The following is a 20,698-nucleotide window of genomic DNA, read 5'->3' on the forward strand; positions in this document are numbered from 1 at the left end:
TTTTCCATATTTTCAAGCTAGGTACTAATCAAATACCTAATGAATTAATATAGCCACACGTATACATACATACATACATACAAGCAACATAAATATGTACATATCTAACCTTATTTTGCTTGGATGCAGCTACTCTGCTTGATACTTTCTCTCAGTCCTTTAGGACTGCTTATTAGGACTGTTCATTAGTTTGTACAAAATGAATAATTTTATTGTCTCATAGTGCTACATTTCCAGGTACTATTGAGATGGTGATGATGTAAAATTTGAAATCCCTCTAGGTTTAGGTTAGGTCTAACTGTTAATAATACCCAACTCCAACCACTTCTCCTTCCTCTAATACATATACACTTGAAATCCTTATTGGAGAAGGATTAAGGTTTCAGAAAGTTAAACTGACTCTTTGACTTAAACAATGAATGTCCACATATATTTCTGTATTTACATACTTGTGTACCCAGGCATGAAAATAATAAGTGTAAACATAGATTAAAGCTAGAAGGGACCTGTGTACATGAGCAGCTTTCCTCTTTCTGTTTAGGAGCCTGGGTTTTATCTTAACTACCATAAAAATACTCTTTCCTCTCTTTTCCATCTGTTGTGCTGTCTGGAGTATTTTATTTCATTTTATTTCTAGTCTTGCTTTCCCACTTTTAAGCTCTAAATCAGGGATATTTTATTTATTTTTTATATTTAAATGTGTGAATTTGTGACAGTAGATTACACCTCAAGAAAACTGTTTCAAAATAGAAAAAGTATCATGCATCTACCCAGCATTTTTACTCCTAGGTATTCTGTTTTGTTTTTTTTTTTTCACACAAAGTGTCCATCGACTGATGGATGAATAAAGAACAAGTGGTAAATATATGTACACTGAAATATTACTCAGCCATAAAAAGAATGAAATCTTGCCATTTGAAATAATGTGGCTGGAGCTAGAGGGTATTATGCTAAGCGAAATGAGTCAGAGAAAGACACCATATGATGTCACTCATACGTGGAATGTAAGAAACAAAACAATTGAACATGGGAAAAAAGAGAGGCAAACCAAGAAACAGACTCTTAATTACAAACCGATGGTTACCAGAGGTGGTGAGGTGGTGGGGTGGTGGGTTAAATAAGTGATGGGGATTAAGCAGTGTACTTGTTGTGAGTGCACTGGGTATTGTATGGAAGTGTTGAATCACTAAATTCTATACCTGAAACTAATATTACACTGTATGTTAAAAAACTGGAATTTAAATAAAAGCTTGGAATTTTTTAAATTAAAAATAAATAACGTAGTAAATCAGAGCTGTTTTAAACACTTGATTCCCCCGACCCTCGACCTCCCAGGGCATTTCTACCTATCTTCATCAAATTCTAAAGAGCATAAATATTTGGAAATTACTTTTTTTTCTGGATTTCTTTCTAGAATTGAGGGTGCCTTTATCCATCATCTTTGATGATATATCAATAAATAACTCTTTTTTTGTCAACTCAAAATGACTTAAAATCTGATTAAGATTCTGGACCTTTGAGAAGGACTGTGAAAATTAAACTTCTTTTTAAATTAGCCCCATAGGCGCCTGGGTGGCGCAGTCGGTTAAGCGTCCGACTTCAGCCAGGTCACGATCTTGCGGTCCGTGAGTTCGAGCCCCGCGTCGGGCTCTGGGCTGATGGCTCAGAGCCTGGAGCCTGTTTCCGATTCTGTGTCTCCCTCTCTCTCTGCCCTTCCCCTGTTCATGCTCTGTCTCTCTCTGTCCCAAAAATAAATAAACGTTGAAAAAAAAAAATTAAAAAAAAATTAGCCCCATAAATGTCTGTGTTTTTTTTTTCATACTCAACCTTCTTCATAGACTCAGAAATTTGAGAAAGCAGAAGTCTGAAGTTTTAAAGTAGCAAATGGGTGCAGTAGCTATTCTCTTTCTTTGAAAAATGATAGTGACTGATGACAAGAACACTTAAAAACTGAAGCCATCACACAGTGTTGAATATGAAAAGAGGCTATTTAAAAAGAAAAATCTGATGGCACAGTTTTAAATTAATCCTCAGATGCACGATTAAAACTGTGATAATTATATTCATTTTGTGGAATGGGGAGCCATCTTGAGACATGTCAGTGAGAATTTTTAAAAATCACCAAAACTCTAGGGCTGAAAATTCACTTACTCCTTACACTATGTCTCTTTAGAAACTTTAAGTATGGTATGTCATGTACAAGAAGAAGGTATGGCAATAGTGTTTGTTTTATGTTTGTTTAACCACAGCTGTAGTTATATTCAAAATATAGAAGAAATTAGACTATATATTGGAATTATTATTAAAAGTGTTTGGCCATATAGAAAAGAGCATTCTCAGTGCACACAGAAATTATTCAATATAGGGGGGGTTTAGTCAATTGAGTGTCTGACTCTTGATTTCACCTCAGGTCATGATCTTAGGGTTCATGGGTTCCAGCCTCATGTTAGGCTCTATGCTGTCAGTACAGATTCTCTCTTTCCTTCTCTCACTCACATACGCTCTCTCTCCCTTTCAAAATATATAAATAAACCTAAAAAAAGAAATTATTCACTATAGTAATGTGTGGATATGAGATGTTTGTCCTATTATGCCTTCACATTACAAAGCAAGAAAAAGTAAGTTCAACCTTTAGACCTACTTTTGAACATAGTTTTTCTTGAGGAAGCTTGCTTACAGAATAAATCAATCACAAACCAGAAAATCCTTGCTACAGACTGGATTCACTTAGGCATACCAGGTGCACTTGAAAATGATATATACAGAAGGAAATACACAATGATATGCTGTGAGGAAGTTACTGTTAAAACAGGAAAACCCAAACACCTGGACTTCCAACATTACCTTCAAAGTCTTCTAATGATGGCAGAAGAGGAGTAATGATTGGAGTTTTATTGTGGAAATGATTTTTATTAAGAACAGAAGATCACAGGGCAGGCTTAGTCTACAGAAGCACAACTCATGATGGGTGTTAAAAAAGACCTTGCAATATCTTATCTCATCAGGACAAGAATATTCTCTATGATATGAAAGCAACCTGAGTGTCCATTCATAGATGAAAGGGTTAGAAGATGTGGTATACGGCCCTCCCCATGCCTCCCACCATGGCGCCCCTCACATCTCCACAGGGGGAAGTTACTTCCTGACTCTGAGCTCTCCCCCGGCTCAATCAGCCGAGTGCAGTGATCATTCTAGATCCCAAAAGTGTCTCTACACCCCTTGGGGAGTGAGAAGAGTGCAGCGTCGTGGGAAGCCAGCTTTGAGCAAGGCACCTGACCTTCCAGGACCTCAGGAGGCACCTCAGAGAAACGCTGCCTCACTGCTCGCGTCTCAACATCTGTCTACATGGAATCTACAGACCTTCTTTCAGAAGAGGAATCGTAGGAGAACTATTGACAGCCTTCAAGCAGTATCATGGCTGGATTTGTGTTTTAGGATAATCTCCGTGGCTCCTGTGTGGGGTAGATTCTGAAGATCCCATCAAAACAGTACCACAAGACTGGCAGTGTTCAAGTAGCCCATACAGAGGCCACGCCACCCCACAGTGAGTCCTGCCCCTGGGAGAGGGGAAGATAAGGTACACACCAGCATTACTGTGGCCTCAGTGGTGGGCTGGGGGCAGACATCAGGTCTGACTGCAAAACGCCCACCAAAACAAGTTACTCCAGACAGCACAGAGGAAGAGCCCTGCAGTTCTCTGCACTTCGGGGACTATCTAAAATGACAAAATGGAGGAATTCTCCTCAAAAGAAACTCCAGGAAGTAGCGAATTGATCAAAAACGAACTGATCAAAAACGATTTAAGCAATATAGCAGAAAATGAATTTAAAATAATAGTCATGAAATTAATCGCTGGGCTTGAAAAAAGTATAGAGGACAGCAGAGAATCTATTACTACAGAGATCAAGGGACTAAGAAACAGTCAGGAGGAGCTAAAAAAAAAGCTATAAATGAACTGCAAAATAAAATGGAGACGACTACAGCTTGGATTGAAGAAGCAGAGGAGAGAATAGGTGAACTAGAAGATAAAATTATGGAAAAAGAAGAAGCTGAGGAAGAGAGAGAAAAAAAAATCCAGGAGTATGAGGGGAGACTTAGAGAACTAAGTGACATAATTAAGCAAAATAATGTACGCATAATTAGGATTCCAGGGGAGGAAGACAGAGGGAAAGGTGCTGAAGGTGTACTTGAAGAAATCATAGCTGAGAACTTCCCTGAACTGGGGAAGGAAAAAGGCACTGAAATCAAAGAGGCACAGAGAACTCCCTTGAGATGTAACATGAACTGACCTTCTGCATGACATATCATAGTGAAACTGGCAAAATACAAGGATAAAGAGAGAATTCTGAAAGCAGCTAGGGATAAACATGCTCTAACATATAAAGGGAGACCAATGAGACTCGTGACGGATCTGTCTACTGAAAGTTGGCAGGCCAGAAAGGAATGGCAGGAAATCTTCAATGTGATGAACAGAAAAAAAATATGCAGCCGAGAATCCTTTATATAGCAAGTCTGTCATTTACAAAGGAAGGAGAGGTAAAGGTCTTCCCAAACAAACAAACACTGAAGGAATTAATCACCACTAAACCAGCCCTACAAGAGATCCTAAGGGGGAATCCTGTGAGACAAAGTACAAGAGACATCACTGCAAGCATGAAACCTACAGACATCACAATGACTCTAAACCCATATCTTTCAATAATAACACTGAATGTAAATGGACTAAATCCTCCAACCAAAAAAACAAAAGACATAGGGTATCAGAATGGATAAAAAAACAAGACCCATCTACTTGCTGTCTACAAGAGACTCATTTTAGACCTGAGGACACCTTCAGATTGAAAGTGAGGGGATGGAGAACTATCATGGTACTGGAAGTCAAAAGAAAGCTGGAGTGGCCACACTTATATCAGACAAACTAGACTTTATATTAAAGGCTGTAACAAGAGATGAAGAAGGGCATTATATAATCATTACAGGGTCTATCCATCAGGAAGAGCTAAGAATTATAAATGTCTATGTGCTGAATATGGGAGCCCCCAAATATATAAAACAATTACTCACAAACATAAGCAACCTTACTGAGAAGAATGTGGTAATTGCAGGGGACTTTAATACTCACAACATTGGATAGATCATCTAGACACACGGTCAATAAAGAAACAAGGGCCGTGAATGATACACTGGATCAGATGGACTTGATAGATATATTTAGAACTCTGCATCCCAAAGCAACAGAATATACTTTCTTCTTGAGTGCACATGGAACACTCTCCAATAGATCACATACTGGGTCACAAAACAGCCCTTCATAAATATACAAGAATTGAGATCATACCATGCATACTTTCAGACCACAAAGTGATGAAGCTTGAAATCAACCACAAGAAAAAGGCTGGAAAACCTCCACAACCATGGAGGTTAAAGAACACCCTACTGAAGAATGAATGGGTCAACCAGGCAATTAGAGAAGAAATTTAAAATATATATGGAAACAAATGAAAATGAAAATCCAACAATCCAAATGCTTTGGGATGCAGCGAAGGCAGTCCTGAGAGGAAAATACGTTGCAATCCAGGCCTATCTCAAAAAACAAGAAAAATCCCAAATGCAAAATCTAACAGCACACCTAAGGGAAATAGAAGCAGAACAGCAAAGACACCCCAAATCCAGCAGAAGAAGAGAAATAATAAAGAACAGAACAGAAATAATATAGAATCTAAAAAAAAACTGTAGAGCAGATCAATGAAACCAAGAGTTGGTTTTTTGAAAAAATAAACAAAATTGAAAACCCTCTAGCCAGGCTTCTCAAAAAGAAAAGGGAGATGACCCAACTAGATAAAATCATGAATGAAAATGGAATTATTACAACCAATCCCTCAGAAATACAAGCAATTATCAGGGAATACTATGAAAAAATATATGCCAACAAACTGGACAACCTGGAAGAAATGCACAAATTCCTAAACACCAACAAACTTCCAAAACTCAAACAGGAAGAAATAGAAAGCTTGAGCAGACCCATAACCAGCGAAGAAATTGAATCACTTATCAAAAATCTCCCACCAAGTAAGAGTCCAGGACCAGATGGCTACCCAGGGGAATTCTACCAGACATTTAAAGCAGAGATAATACCTATCCTTCTCAAGATATTCCAAAAAATAGAAAGGAAAGGAAAACTTCCAGACTCATCCTATGAGGCCAGCATTACTTTGATTCCTAACCCAGACAGAGACCCAGTAAAAAAAGAGACCTGCAGGCCAATATCCCTGATGAATATGGATGCAAAAATTCGCAGTAAGATACTAGCAAATCGAATTCAACAGCATATAAAAAGAATTATTCACCATGATCAAGTGGGATTCATTCCTGGGATGCAGGGCTGGTTCAACATTCACAAATCAATCAATGTGATGCATCACATTAATAAAAGAAAAGATAAGAACCATATGATCCTGTCAATCGATTCAGAAAAGCATTTGACAAAATTCAGCATCCTTTCTTAATAAAAACCCTTGAGAAAGTCGTGATGGAAGGAACATAGTTAAACATCATTAAAGCCATTTATGAAAAGACCATAGATAATATCATCCTCAATGGGGAAAAGCCGAGAGCTTTCCCCCTGAGATCAGGAACACGACAGGGATGCCCACTCTCACCGCTGTTGTTTCACATAGTGTTCGAAGTTCTAGCATCAGCAATCAGACAACAAAAGGACATCAAAGGTATCAAAATGGCAAAGATAAAGTGAAGCTTTCACTTTTTGCAGATGACATGATATTATACATGGAAAACCCGATAGACTCCACCAAAAGTCTGTAGAACTGATACATGAATTCATCAAAGTCTCAGGATACAAAATCAATGTACAGAAATCAATTGCATCCTTACACACTAATAATGAAGCAACAGAAAGACAAATAAAGAAACTGATCCCGTTCACAATTGCACCAAGAAGCATAAAATACCTAGGAATTAACCTGACCAAAGATGTAAAAGATCTGTATGCTGAAAACTATAGAAAGCTGATGAAGGAAATTGAAGAAGATATAAAGAAATGGAAAAATATTCCGTGCTCATGGATTGGAAGAATAAATATTGTCAAAATGTCAACACTACCTAAAGCTATCTACACATTCAATGCAATCCCAAACAAAATTGCACCAGCATTCTTCTCGAAACTAGAACAAGCAATCCTAAAATTTGTATGGAACCACAAAAGGCCCCGAATAGCCAAAGGAATTTTGAAGAAGAAGACCAAAGCAGGAGGCATCACAATCCCAGACTTTAGCCTCTACTACAAAGCTGTACTCATCAAGACAGCATGGTATTGGCACAAAAACAGACACATAGACCAATGGAATAGAATAGAAACCCCAGAACTAGACCCACAAAATTATAGCCAGCCAATCTTTGACAAAGCAGGAAGGAATATCCAATGGAAAAAAGACAGTCTCTTTAACAAATGGTGCTGGGAGAACTGGACAGCAACATGCAGAAGGATGAAACTAGACCACTTACTTACACCATTCACAAAAACAAACTCAAAATGGATAATGGACAAAATGTGAGACAGGAAACCATCAAAACCCTAGAGGAGAAAGCAGGGAAAAACCTCTCTTCCCTCAGCTGCAGCAATTTCGTATTTGACACATCCCAAAAGGCAAGGGAATTAAAAGCAAAAATGAAGTATTTGGACCTCATGAAGATAAAAAGATTCTGCACTGCAAAGGAAACAATCAACAAAACGAAAAGGCAATCGACGGAATAGGAAAAGATATTTGCAAATGACATATCGGACCAAGGGCTAGTATCCAAAATCTATAAAGATCTCACCAAACTCCACACCCGAAAAACAAATAATCCAGTGAAGAAATGGGCAGAAAACATGAATAGACACTTCTCTAAAGAAGACATCCAGATGGCCAACAGGCACACGAAAAGATGCTCAACGTCCCTCCTCATCAGGGAAATACAAATGAAAACCACACTCAGATATCACCTCACGCCAGTCAGAGTGGCTAAAATTAACAAAACAGGAGACTATAGATACTGGAGAGGATGTGTAGAAATGGGAACTCTCTTGTACTGTTAGTGGGAATGCAAATTGGTGCAGCCACTCTGGAAAACAGTGTGGAGGTTCCTCAGAAAATTAAAAATAGACCTACCCTATGGCCCATTAGCAGCACTACTAGGAATTTACCCAAGGGATACAGGAGTGCTGATGCATAGGGACACTTGTACCCCAATGTTTATAGCAGGACTCTCAACAATAGCTTCATTATGGAAAAAGCCTAAATGTCCATCAACTGATGAATGGATAAAGAAATTTTGGTTTATATACAAAATGGAATTTTACATGGCAATGAGAAAGAATGAAATATGGCCTTTTGTAGCAACATGGATGGAACTGGAGAGTGTTATGCTAAGTGAAATAAGTCATACAGAGAAGGGCAGATTCTATATGTTTTCACTCCTATGTGGATCCTGAGAAACTTAACAGAAGACCACGGGGGAGGGGAAGAAAAAAAATGGTTAGGGAGGCAGGGAGCCAAAACATGAGACTCCTAAAAACTGAGAACAAACTGAGGTTTGATGGGGGGTGGGAGGGAGAGGTGGGTGGGTGATGGGTATTGAGGGCACCTGTTGGGATGAGCACTGGGTTTTGTATGGAAACCAATTTGATAATAAATTTCATAATAAAAAATAAAAATAAGTAAAAAAAAGAAGATGTGGTACACACATACACACACACACAAGGGATTATTATGCATCCACAGAAAAAGGATGAAGCTTTGCCATTTGCGACAACATGGATGAACCTAGAGGGTGTGATGCCAAGTGTAATAACTCAGAGTGAGAAAAACAAATATTGTATTTCACTCATATGTGGAATCTAAAATAAACCCAATACACAAATGAATAAAAAGCATAATCAGACCTGTAAATACAGAGAGCAAACTGATGGATTCCAGAGGTGAGTGGGGTAAGGGATGGGCAAAGTTGATGAAGGGGAATGGGAGATACAGGCTTCTAATTATGAAATAAGTAATTCACAGGAATAAAAGACACAAGATAAGAAATATAGTCAATGATATTGGGATAGTGTTGTATGGTGACACATCATAGGTATACTTGTGGTGAGCTTAGCATAAACTTGTTGAATCACTATGTTGTACACTTAAAACTAATGTAACATTGTATGTCGACTATGCTCAAAAACATTAAAAAAAAGAATAGTCTATATGTTCTTTAGTTTCTTTATTCTTATTGGTCAGTTTCCATTTTGGATTTTCCTGAATAATGTATTTTTCAATAAAATGAATAACTGTGGATTGAGTAACAGCTATCCTACTGTTCCTTAGAGATTCCTGGGGTTCTGCCTTTTAATCTGCGAAGAGAGATTGTCAGGTTAAGTGACAAGTGGGAAATGTAGATAAAAATAGGAGCTCAAGTGGATTTGAAAGATTCAGAGGATAAGGAAGTTTTAAATTCAATACAGTCATTCTTTACAATTTCCATTCCTTATCTCCCCCCCCTCCCCAAGTAAGATTCTACTGCCTTCCTTATCTGGATGAAATGAATCCACCCATGAGGGATAGATCACATTACACATGTATGTGGAACAATAAATACAGAAAACAAACTGATAGTTGCCAGAGGAGAGGAATGGGAAAATGGACAAAATGGATGAAAGGGAATGGGAGATACAGGCTTTTCGTCATGGGATTAAAATGTATAGCATAGGGAATGTTGTCAATGTTATTATAATAGTGTCTTAGTGGCAGATGGTAGCTACACTTGCACTGAGCATAGGATAATTTATAGAAATGTTTAATCATTATGTTATACACCTGAAACTAATGTAATATTGTGGGTCGACTATACTGAAATAAAAATAGATTTAAAAGTATGTTAAATGATGGGGGAAATCACAGAAGTTAGGACTTACAGAAATAGTTGGAAACAATACTTGGACCACAGACAAGGCCTCAGTTGGGATCTAGGCTTATAAATCAGGAAACCAAGAGTATCATAGCACAGTAGAGGGAAAACACAGATGGGAGGCTGGGTAGATTCTGTAGATAAAGTATGGATATCTCTTGATGCCTATACTCACTCCCAGCATGCTCTGAGGGTTTTTTGAATAAAGTCAAACTCAGAGAACTCTTCCTGTACTTACCCCTCTATTTTCTGAGTTCAGACCTTTATTAACTCTCACCTAAATTTTTAAAAATCATAACGGTAATGTTTTATCAAACCCCTTTTTAAAGATATGTGCTTTCATTTTTATGTATTTCCTTATTAATTTTTAACATACAGCGTTTTATTAGTTTTAGTACAATATACAATATAGTGATTCAACAATTCCTTACCAACACCCTGTGCTCATCATGACAAGTGCACTCCTTAATTCCCATCACCTATTTAACCCATCCCCCACACCATCCCTTCTTGTAACCATAAGTTTGTTCTCTATAATTAAGAGTCTGTTTCTTGATTTGTCTCATTCTCTTTTTTTTCTCTTTGCTTGTTGTGTTTCTTTAGTTCCACATATCAGTGAAATCATGTGGTATTTGTCTTTCTCTGACTTATTTCACTTAGGATTAAACTTTCTAGCTCCTTCCATATTGATACAAATAGGAATATTTCATTCATTCTTTTTTTTATGGCTGAAATATATATATATATAAAACACCTCTTCTTTATCCATTCATCCGTCAATGGATACTTGGGCTGCTTTCACAATTTGGCTATTGTAAATAATATTGCTATATGCATCAAGATGCATGCATCCCTTTAAATTAATGTCTTTGTATTCCTTGGGTAAATACCCAGTATTGTGATTGTTAGATTATAGGGTAGTTCTATTTTTAATTTTTTTAGTAACTTCCACAATGTTTTCCACAGTGGCTGCATCAGTTTGCATTCTTTTCAACAGTGCACAAGTGTTCCTTTTTTGTCACGTCTTCACCGACAACTGTTGTTTCTTGTTGATTTTAGCCATTCTGACAGGTGTGAGGTGATATCTCATTACAGTTGTAATTTCCATTTCCCTGATGGTAAGTGATGTTGAGCATATTTGCATGTGTCTGTTGGCTGTCTGGATGTCTTCTTTGGAGAAATTTCTGTTCATGCCTTCTGCCCAGTTTTCATTTGGATTATTTGTTCTTTGGGTGTTGAGTTTTTATAAATTATTTCTATATTTTGGATATTAACTCTTTATCGGATATGTCATCTGCAAATACCTTCTTCCATTCCATAGTTTGCCTTTTTGTTTGGTTGGATATTTTCCTTGCTGTTCAGAAGCTTTTTATTTTGATTTAGTTCTAAAAGCTTATTTTTCTTTTGCTTCCCTTTTCTCAGGAGATATATCTAGAAAGAAGATTCTATGGCCTATGTCAAAGAAGTTATTGCCTGTGTTCTTCTATAGTATTTTTTGGTTTTAGGTCTCACATGTATGTCTTTAATCCAGTTTGTATTAATTCCTTGTATGGTATAAGAAAGTGGTCCACTTTCATTCTTTTGCATGCTGCTGTTCAGTTTTCCCAACACCCCTTTGTTAAAGAGACTGCTTTTTCCCATTGGATATGCTTTTCTGCTTTGTCCACATTAATTGACCATATAGTTGTGGGTTCATTTCTGGGTTTCTGTATTGTTCTATTGATCTATATGTCTATTTTTGTGTCATTACCATATTGTTTTGATGACTACAGCTTTGTAACATAACTTGAAGTCTGGAATTGTGATGTCTTCAGCCTTGCTTTTATTTTTCAAGGTTACTTTGGCTATTCGGGGTCGTTTGTGCTTCCATATAAATTTTAGGATTGTTTGCTTTAGCTGAGTGAAAAATGCTGGTGGTATTTTGGTAGGGATTCCATTAAATGTGTAGATAGATTTGGGTAGTAAAGACATTTTAACAATATTTGTTCTTCCAATCCATGAACATGGAATGTTTTTCCATTTCTTTGTGTCATCTTCAATTACTTTCATCAGTTTTTTTTTTTCAGAGTACATGTCTTTTCCCTCTTTGGTTAGGTTTATTCCTAGGTATCTTTTTACTGTTAGTGCCATTGTATATGGCATTGTTTTCTTAATTTCTCTTTATGCTGCTTCAGTATTGGTGTATAAAATTGCAACAGATTTCTCTACATTTATTTTGTACCCTGTGAGCTTGCTGAATTTGTTTATCAGTTCTAGCAAAACTTTTGGTGGAGTCTTCAGGGTTTTCTGTGTATAGTATCATGTCATCTGTAAAAGTTTTACACCTTCCTTAATGATTTGGATGCCTTTTATTTATTTTTGTCTTCTGATTGTTGTGGCTAGAACTTTCAATATTATGTTGAATAGAAGTGGTGGCAGTGAACATACTTGTCTTGTTCCTGACCTGAGGGGACAATCTCTCAGTTTTTCCCCATTGATGATGATGCTTGCTGTGGGTTCTTCATATATGGCCTTTGTTATGTTGAGGTATGTTCCCTCTAAACCTACTTTGTTGAGGGTTTTTATCATGAATGTATATTGTACTTTGTAAGTGCTTTTATCCATCTATTGAAATGATCATATGGTTCTTATCCTTTCTTTTATATATCACATTTATTGATTTGTAAATACTGAACCACACTTGCAACACAGAAATAAATTCCACTTGATTGTGGTTAATGATTTTTTTAATGCATTCTTGAATTCAGTTTGCTAGTATTTTGTTCAGGATTTTTGCATCTATTTTCATCAGGGATATTGGCATATAGTTCTCTTTTTTAGTGGTATATTTATCGAGTTTTGGTATCAGGGTAATGCTGACTTCATAGAATGAATTTGGAAGCTTTCCATCCTCTTCCATTTTTTGGAATATTTTGAGAAGAATATGTATTAACTCTTTAAATGTTTGGTAGAAATCACCTGTGAAGCCATTTGTTCCTGGACTTTTGTTTCTTGGGAGTTTTTTGAACACTAGTTGAATTTCTTTGCTGCCTATTGGTCTGTTCAAATTTCTGTTTCTTCCTGTTTCTGTCTTGATAATTTATATGTTTCTAGGAATTTATACATTTCTCCAGGTTGTCCAATTTGTTGGCATACAATTTTTCATAATATTCTCTTATAATGGCTTATATTTCTGTGGTGTTATTTGTTATTTCTTCATCAGTTTTGATTTTATTTATTTGAATTTTCTATTTTTTCTTGATAAGTCTGGCTAGGGATTCAACTTTATTGATTTTTTTCCAATAGCCATCTCCTGTTTCATTGAGCTGTTCTGTTTTCCATGTCATTTATTTCTGCTTTAGTCTTTATTATTTCCTCCTTTATCCTGGTTTAGGTTTTTTTTTCATTTTTTCTAGTTTCTTTATGTGAAAGGTTAGGTTGTTGATTTGATATTTTTCTTATTTCTTTAGGTAAGCCTGTATTGCTATAAACTTCTCTCTTAGAACCGATTTGCTGTATCCCAAAGGCTTTGGACTGTTCTGTTTTTCATTTTCATGTACGTTTTCATTTTTTTCTTTGATTTCATGGTTGACATATTTATTGTTTAGTGGCATGTTATTTGATCTCCATGTATTGGTGTTCTTTCAGATTTTTCTTGTAGTTTTATTCTATTTTAATAGCATTGTGGTCAGAAAAGTTGCATGGTATGACTTCATTGATCCTTGGACTTGTTGAAGCTTGTTTTGTGACTTAGAGTTCTATTATGGATAATATTCCATGTGCACTTGAAAAGAGTGTGTATTCTGATGTCTTAGGGTGGAATGTTCTGAATATATCTATTAAGTACTGTTCCAGTGTGTCATTCAAAGCCATTTTTTTCTTGTTGATTTTCTGTTTAGATCATCTGTCCATTGATGTAAGTGTGCTGTTAAAATCCCCTACCATCATTGTATTATTATCAATTAGTTCCTTTATGTTTATTGTTGTTTTATAAACATGGTTGCTTCTATGGGTGCATAAATATTTACAATTATTTTATGTTCTTTTTGGATTATCCTCTTTATTATTAATATGTCCTTTTTTGTCTCTTGTTACAGTCTGTGTTTTAAAATCTAGTTTTTCTGGGGTGCCTGGGTGGCTAGGTTGGTTAAGTGTCTGACTTCGAGTCAGTTCATGATCGCGTGGCTCATGAGTTTGAGCCCTGCATTGGGCTCTATGCTGACAGCTCAGCTTTGGATTTTGTGTCTCCTTCTCTCCCTACACCTCCCCTGCCCATATTCTGTCTCTCTCTCTTGAAAATAAACATTTAAAAAATAAAGTCTATTTTTTCTAATATAAGTATTGCTACTGCAGCCTTTTCTTGACATGTATTTTCATGATATTTCTCAGTCCGCTCACTTTCAATCTGCAGGGGTCTTTGGGTCTAAAATTAGTCTCTTTTAGGCAGCATATAGACATATTTTTTTAATCCATTCCATCACCCTATGCTTTTTTTCATTGGAGTGTTTAGTCCATTTACATTCAGAGTAATCATTGATAGATATGTATTTATTGTCATTGTATTATTTGTTATGTGATTATTTCTGAAAATTTTCTTTGATCCTTTCTTTCATGCTTTGCTGAATTTCTTTAATAATATATTTGACTTTATTTCTCTCTATTCTTTGTGTATGTATTTGTGATTTTTGATGTGTGGGTATTTGTATATAACATTATTTGTATATAACTACTTCTGCATATAGCAGTCTATATTAAGTCGATGGTCATTTATGTTTGAACCAATTCTTTACTCCTCTCCTCCCCATGTTCAAGGTAAAAGTTGTCATATTTTAGATGTTTTCTTTCATGAGTTCCTTGACTTATTGTTTACAGAAATAGTCGTTTATATTGCTTTTGTGTTACCTACCTTCAGATTGTCACTTATAATGCCCTGCCATGTAGTGTCCTGTTCCCTAGGGCCAGGCACTTCTGGGAGTATTTCTATTGTGTGCTGCGTGTGCACTGCTGTTTTGCCCTGCCACTTTATCCTTCAGGCCAGTAGTTCCAGAGGCTCTCTTTGCTTGTTGTGGGCAATATTTGGCCTCTGGAATGAATGTGACACATTTTAACTAGGTATGCTCTGGTCTGCTTGTGAAATGAAAGCTGTCACCTCCACGAATGGAACTGAGACTCTGCAAATCTCCTGAGCTGGGGCACTGGGTATAATCCAGGGTTTGGGCCTGTATTCTAGGGTAGGGGGCATACAGTGCTGGGACTGAGGCAGAAAATACTGGGAGGTGGTGTTTTCTGGAACACAGAGAGGGGGGCTTGGTGTAAACAAGTTAGTGAGCATTGGTGCTGGGCTTGTTCCTACTGGTAGCCCTGTGCTCATGCCGAGAAGAATGGGTAGGAAATGGCTTCACCCAATTTCTTTGTTGCAAGAATGTCTCTCCATAGATGCTGCCTCTGTGGGATGCACTCTGAAATGAGCAAATAACCTCCCCATTCTATAACTCAGGTGCTCTTCAAATCACTGTTTCCATGCTGTATGTTCTTGGGTTGTTTGCTTGCTTTCTCTCTAAGAGCGGTACATTGCCATCTGGGCTGCATCCCAGCCAAGCCAACTGACTTTAAAACTCCAGGCTTTAAGCTCCCCCTATGTTAGTCTGTCTCTTGCTCTCCTGTGTGACTGTGGCTCCCTCCCCACTGCAGCATCCACAATCTGTTTCTGTCTTAAAACATGTCTCCACCCTTCCTCCCTTCTTCAATGTGGCCTCTTCTGTACCTTTAGTTGTGGAGTTTGTTCTGCCAGTCTTCAGGTCAATTTCTGGAGTGTTTAGGATGATTTGATAGTATTCTAGTTGTATTCATGGGATGAGGAGAGCCTAGGGTCCTCCTACTCCACTGTCATCTTCCAGCAACCTATATCAAACCTATAAACATTAACAATAATTCTTTAATATCATCCAAAATCTAGCCAATATTCAAATTTTTACAATCATTTCATAAATGTCACCATTATTATTCCTGTTGCTTTCTTTATGGTCCCTTTTTGAATGCAGTCTTATTCTTCCTTCAATCTATCCTTCATTGGGAGCTAGTTAATTACCACCAAAATAGTTGTGCACTTGTAACTCCCCTCTTTGAAAGAATTATACTTTATCACCCAGCCTTTCTTTGAATTCAACCTTCCATCATATTCCAAATGTAAAAAAAAAGGATAGTTTTATTCTGTGTAAAGGATGAATTATTGAACATCTATCATAATTCAAAACCCCTATAAACCAAATCCAATTGTGAGAGAGAATGAGGTCTTATTTTGTTAACTGGATAAAGTAACACCACTATCTCCAAGGCCATCTTCAAGAACCAGGGTGTTGCTTAGCAATGGCAGACACAGTTCAAAATATCATTGACATTTACATTAATAAAATTTTTAGGAAGTTTTAAATTAGATTGAGGTTTTATGGGTTTTTACAAATATGTATTACCTATAAAGTGACCATTTAATTCATATTTTTTAATGTAGAAGTTTCACACTTTGGCTTTGCATATAATACAATTGACAATACTGCTTCATTATTCCCTAAGAATATTGTCTCTTGTTATATCTATATAGATTCAAAAAATCTCTCTTACTCATTTTCTGCCTAGATAATTCTTATTAATTCTCTAAGATCCATATATCATAGCTCTTCCTCCTTGAAGCCTTTTCTCATCTTGCCTAGAATGAATTTTTCCCTTTACTTTTTCTTAAATGCCTTGAATGTATATCTGCTGCATCACTTATGGTATGACTTATAAGCTATTCACATTACTCTATCATTATAGTTAGTATGTTAGTATACACTTTGTGGCTAGACCCTTACATTTGTTGTCACTGAGCTTAGCACAGTACTTATGGTTGATATTCAGAAAATGTTGACATTAAGTAATCTTTCAGGGTTATTATGAAGATTAAATGAAATAATTTGTATCAGTTGCCTGATACAGTGCCTGGTACTACTGTTTAGTAACGTTTCCTTTCCTTTTTCCTCATACTCCTGCCTCATTTCTCTCAACTCCCTATATATTGTGTCTATGAGAAGAAAATATAGATTTCTTGATTTCATTCTTCACATGACTTTTCAGGGTAATGAATATTTGCACCTTTCATTTATTTATTTATTCTAGGTCACTGGCTCTGTTCATATCAGAGATCCTCTTAAGACAGAAGATAGAGGGAATATGACATCTCCACCATTCCCAGATGCCAGTCCCATGGAGAACCCAGCACTATTTAGTGACATCAAGATTGAGCCCCCAGAAGAACTTCTGGCTAATGATTTCAACCTGCCCCAGGTGGAACCAGTTGACCTCTCTTTTCGCAAGCCCAAGGCTCATCTCCAGCCTGCCAGCATGCTGCAACCTCCAATATTCACTCCCAAGCCAAAGCCTGCTCTCCAGACACTTGTAGTGTCCACTTCAACGTCTGACACAGGCACTTCAGCAAATATCCCTACTGTTCTGACTCCAAGGTCTATCCTGGCCTCCTCTCAAGGAACTGGTGGCCAGCAGATCTTTCATGTGATTCACACCATCCCCTCAGTCAGACTGCCAAATAAGTTGGGTGGCCTAAAGACCATCCCAGTAGTGGTACAGTCACTTCCCATGGTGTATACTACTTTGCCTGCTGATGGGGGCCCTGCAGCCATTACAGTCCCACTCATTGGAGGAGATGGCAAAAATGCTGGATCAGGTAAGCATCAGTGTCCCCCTTTCCTGGGCCTCACCTTCCTCCATTTATTCTTTTAGAATTATTCTATCTTTTATTTAATTTCATCCCTTCCAATTATTCTTGCACACAGCTTCAAGAATAATTATTTGTAAACACTGTTTTTATCATGTCTCTTTAGTGCTTAATATAGTACAAATACTCTCTTGTTTCGTCCATGATTCTAAAATTGGGGTATGCATATATATTTTTAAGTTTTTATTTATTATTTTTGAGAGAGAGTTAGTGGGAGGGGGGCAGAGAGAGGGGGCTAGAAGATCTGAAGGGGGCTCCACACTCACAACAATGACCCTGATGTGGGGCTTGGACTCTCAAACTGTGAGATCATGACCTAAGCCCAAGTTGGATGCCCAACCAACTGAGCCACCCAGGCACCCCTGGGGTATGCATATTTTTGAGTAAAATACTGTGTATCTTTCTGTATTCTGTATGTTATTTGATAACAAGTAATTTAATCACATTTCATATTTTAAAAATTTTATTAAAGAGAAAATGTACAAATTTAATGACCTTTTATAATAAGACACAAATGTCAAAAATAGTTTTAACCTTATTAAGGAACACACTCGGATTTTATAGCAAAATGCATTTATTTGTCTATGCCATTAGGAATGCTTTTGTGGAAAAGTTAAGAACATTTCTAGTGCTACATTTCTAGCCAGGCTTAGCACCTGCGTTTCCCAATACCATAACTATTCTCTTCCCTAACAGGTAAATAGTCTTCTTTGAAACATTAACATCTTCCCGGTGCTCTCCTTCATTTGGCATCTATCATCCTCCATTTTACTTTCTTATTTGCCTGTGTCACAAGCATATGGGCATTCTTCTCAACTAAATTGCAAATTCCTCGAGAAGGAAACGATATTATTTCCCTTTGTGCATCTCTAGAGAACCCAACCCGGTGGTAGATAGTAGTTGTCTTGCAACAAATACTTTGATGAAAAAACTTGAAAACCTGTATAGGAGAGAGTTCACATGCTGCAATCTTCCCTTTTTATTTAATTTAAAAAATAAGTTCAGAATTCAGAAAGGAGTAAATTAAGTCCTTCTTTCACCACTATTTCCTAGCCAGTTCTCATCTCTGTAGATGTATCTATTTTAGTTTGTAATTGGAAGTGATCAAAGAAAATTTTAGCCCCTGAGTGGTTCAAAATATTTAGCTTCACCACAGCTCTAGAATTATAATCAGTTTTCAATATTGTGCCTTAGGAAGGACATTGGGAAGTTGGAGTATAATCAGAAGAGAGAGTTAGGATGGTGACAGGTTTCAAACACATGTCAAAGGAGGAGTTGATAAATGTTTAGCATGAATTAAAAAACCAAAAGCGAGATATGTGGGTGGAAATGACTAAAAATCAGATCTTAGATCATTATAGGAAAAAACTTTCTAAGGGTTTTCTATCTTTGAAATCCAGTGCCTTGTAATCACTCCATCACCAAATGTAGGAGACTGGAAAACAACATACTAAGCATCAAGTTGCTGAGACTCTGCAGTTGTGTTTTTCTGATTTAAAATGTCATCACTACTTACTAGTGGCTAATTGTTGTAATGGTAAGTGTTTATAACAGTCTTGTTTTTGAGATTCCTCTGAGGGGACTAATTAAAATTTTGGTATCAGTTCTCCTATGGGGAAAGAGATACAAACAAAAGGGGAAATGAGAAAATAAAATCCCTAGTGAGAATTTGCTGAAATCAAGGCAGTGATAGCACCAAGCAATGATATGATGGGTCTTTCAATTGCACCCATAATATCCATGAGTCCATCAGAGCCACTCTAAATAAGAAAAATAGGTTTTAAAAGTTTCAATGTAATTTTAAGCTAAAACCATTAGCCTAGTAGTCTCCAAAATGGTATTCTTACACCTTGGTTTGGAGGTGGGGGAGTGAGGAATGTAAACAAAACAATTGGAACACAAGAATAAGTATCAACATTTCTATTTGTATTTTCTCACTCTTTACATTTTAGTTTGATTTTTCATAATGTATACAGAATTTTAGTCTGCTACTACATTTATTACATATGTGCACACACACATGCAAAGACACACATACATACTGAGATGTATGATTAAAACTTTTTAGTGAATGATACACAATTAGTGTATAGAGGCAACTGCACTAGCCAAAATTCCACCCCACCAACTTTATTGCCACCCTTAAGTTTCTTCTATATAGAAATTTTGAAACTTTGACTAGATATAGGAGACTGGTGACCATTTGATTAAGTTTTGTTAGGTATGAGAAATATCAGTGGTTGATAATAAAAGATACTCAAGGGCTTCTCTTGACAAAGGTGGAAGGGAAGGATGCCAACATGTATCAAGCTAAGTACTAGTTATGCATTTCATCTTATTGACATTTAGGGGCACAAAACCCAAAGGAGTTCTTATCTCTGAGGTGAACCTAGGCATTTACCTTAGGACAGCCAGATAACTATTCAGAAAGTTCAATTCAACAAACATACATTAATCCTGACTTTTCAGGAGACATTTTGTTCTGGGGGCTGGAGATAGAAAGTTAAATCATACCCAGACCCTATTCCATTAACTTACTATCCTAGAGAAGCTCATTCCAGTGGTACTAGAATGTTCCTTATTACCTTTCCCTCAAAGGAATTTTAGCTATGCTAGAATTTTTTTAAGTTCTTCTGTTCCTTCCATATACATACACTTCTTTCATCTTTATTTTTCTTTACTTCCCTATCTTGTTGCTACTTCTCATTGTGGGCTAAAGTGGGAATCCTGAAAATGATATCAGAGGCACATATATTTGTAGCTCGCACTGGTCTTTTTCTTTGCTTTTAGTGAAAGTTGACCCCACCTCCATGTCTTCACTGGAGAGCCCAAGTGACAGTGAGGAGAGTGAGATTAAGAGTGGATCCTCAGCTTTACAGGGTGTTCAGGGACTACAGCAAGAGTGAGTACTTTTGTCTTTACTTCAGGCCTGTCTATATATGTGTGTGTTTGCGATAGAAGTGGAACAAATTCTCATACACAATGGCAAACATTTAATGATAATGT

General features: G+C 36.9%; 1 protein-coding gene across 1 annotated transcript in view; it reads left to right on the plus strand.

Annotated features, from left to right (window-relative positions):
• The window catches only part of KLF8 (KLF transcription factor 8), a 270,355-nt gene that overhangs the window by 221,931 nt on the left and 27,726 nt on the right, over positions 1-20,698 (plus strand). The window contains exons 3-4 of the mRNA XM_047844974.1: positions 17,077-17,641; positions 20,483-20,594. Coding sequence (XP_047700930.1) covers positions 17,077-17,641; positions 20,483-20,594 — 677 coding nt within the window. The remainder of the gene's footprint in view (positions 1-17,076; positions 17,642-20,482; positions 20,595-20,698) is intronic.

Source organism: Prionailurus viverrinus, chromosome X (genome assembly GCF_022837055.1).
Source record: "Prionailurus viverrinus isolate Anna chromosome X, UM_Priviv_1.0, whole genome shotgun sequence".
NCBI lineage: Eukaryota > Metazoa > Chordata > Mammalia > Carnivora > Felidae > Prionailurus > Prionailurus viverrinus.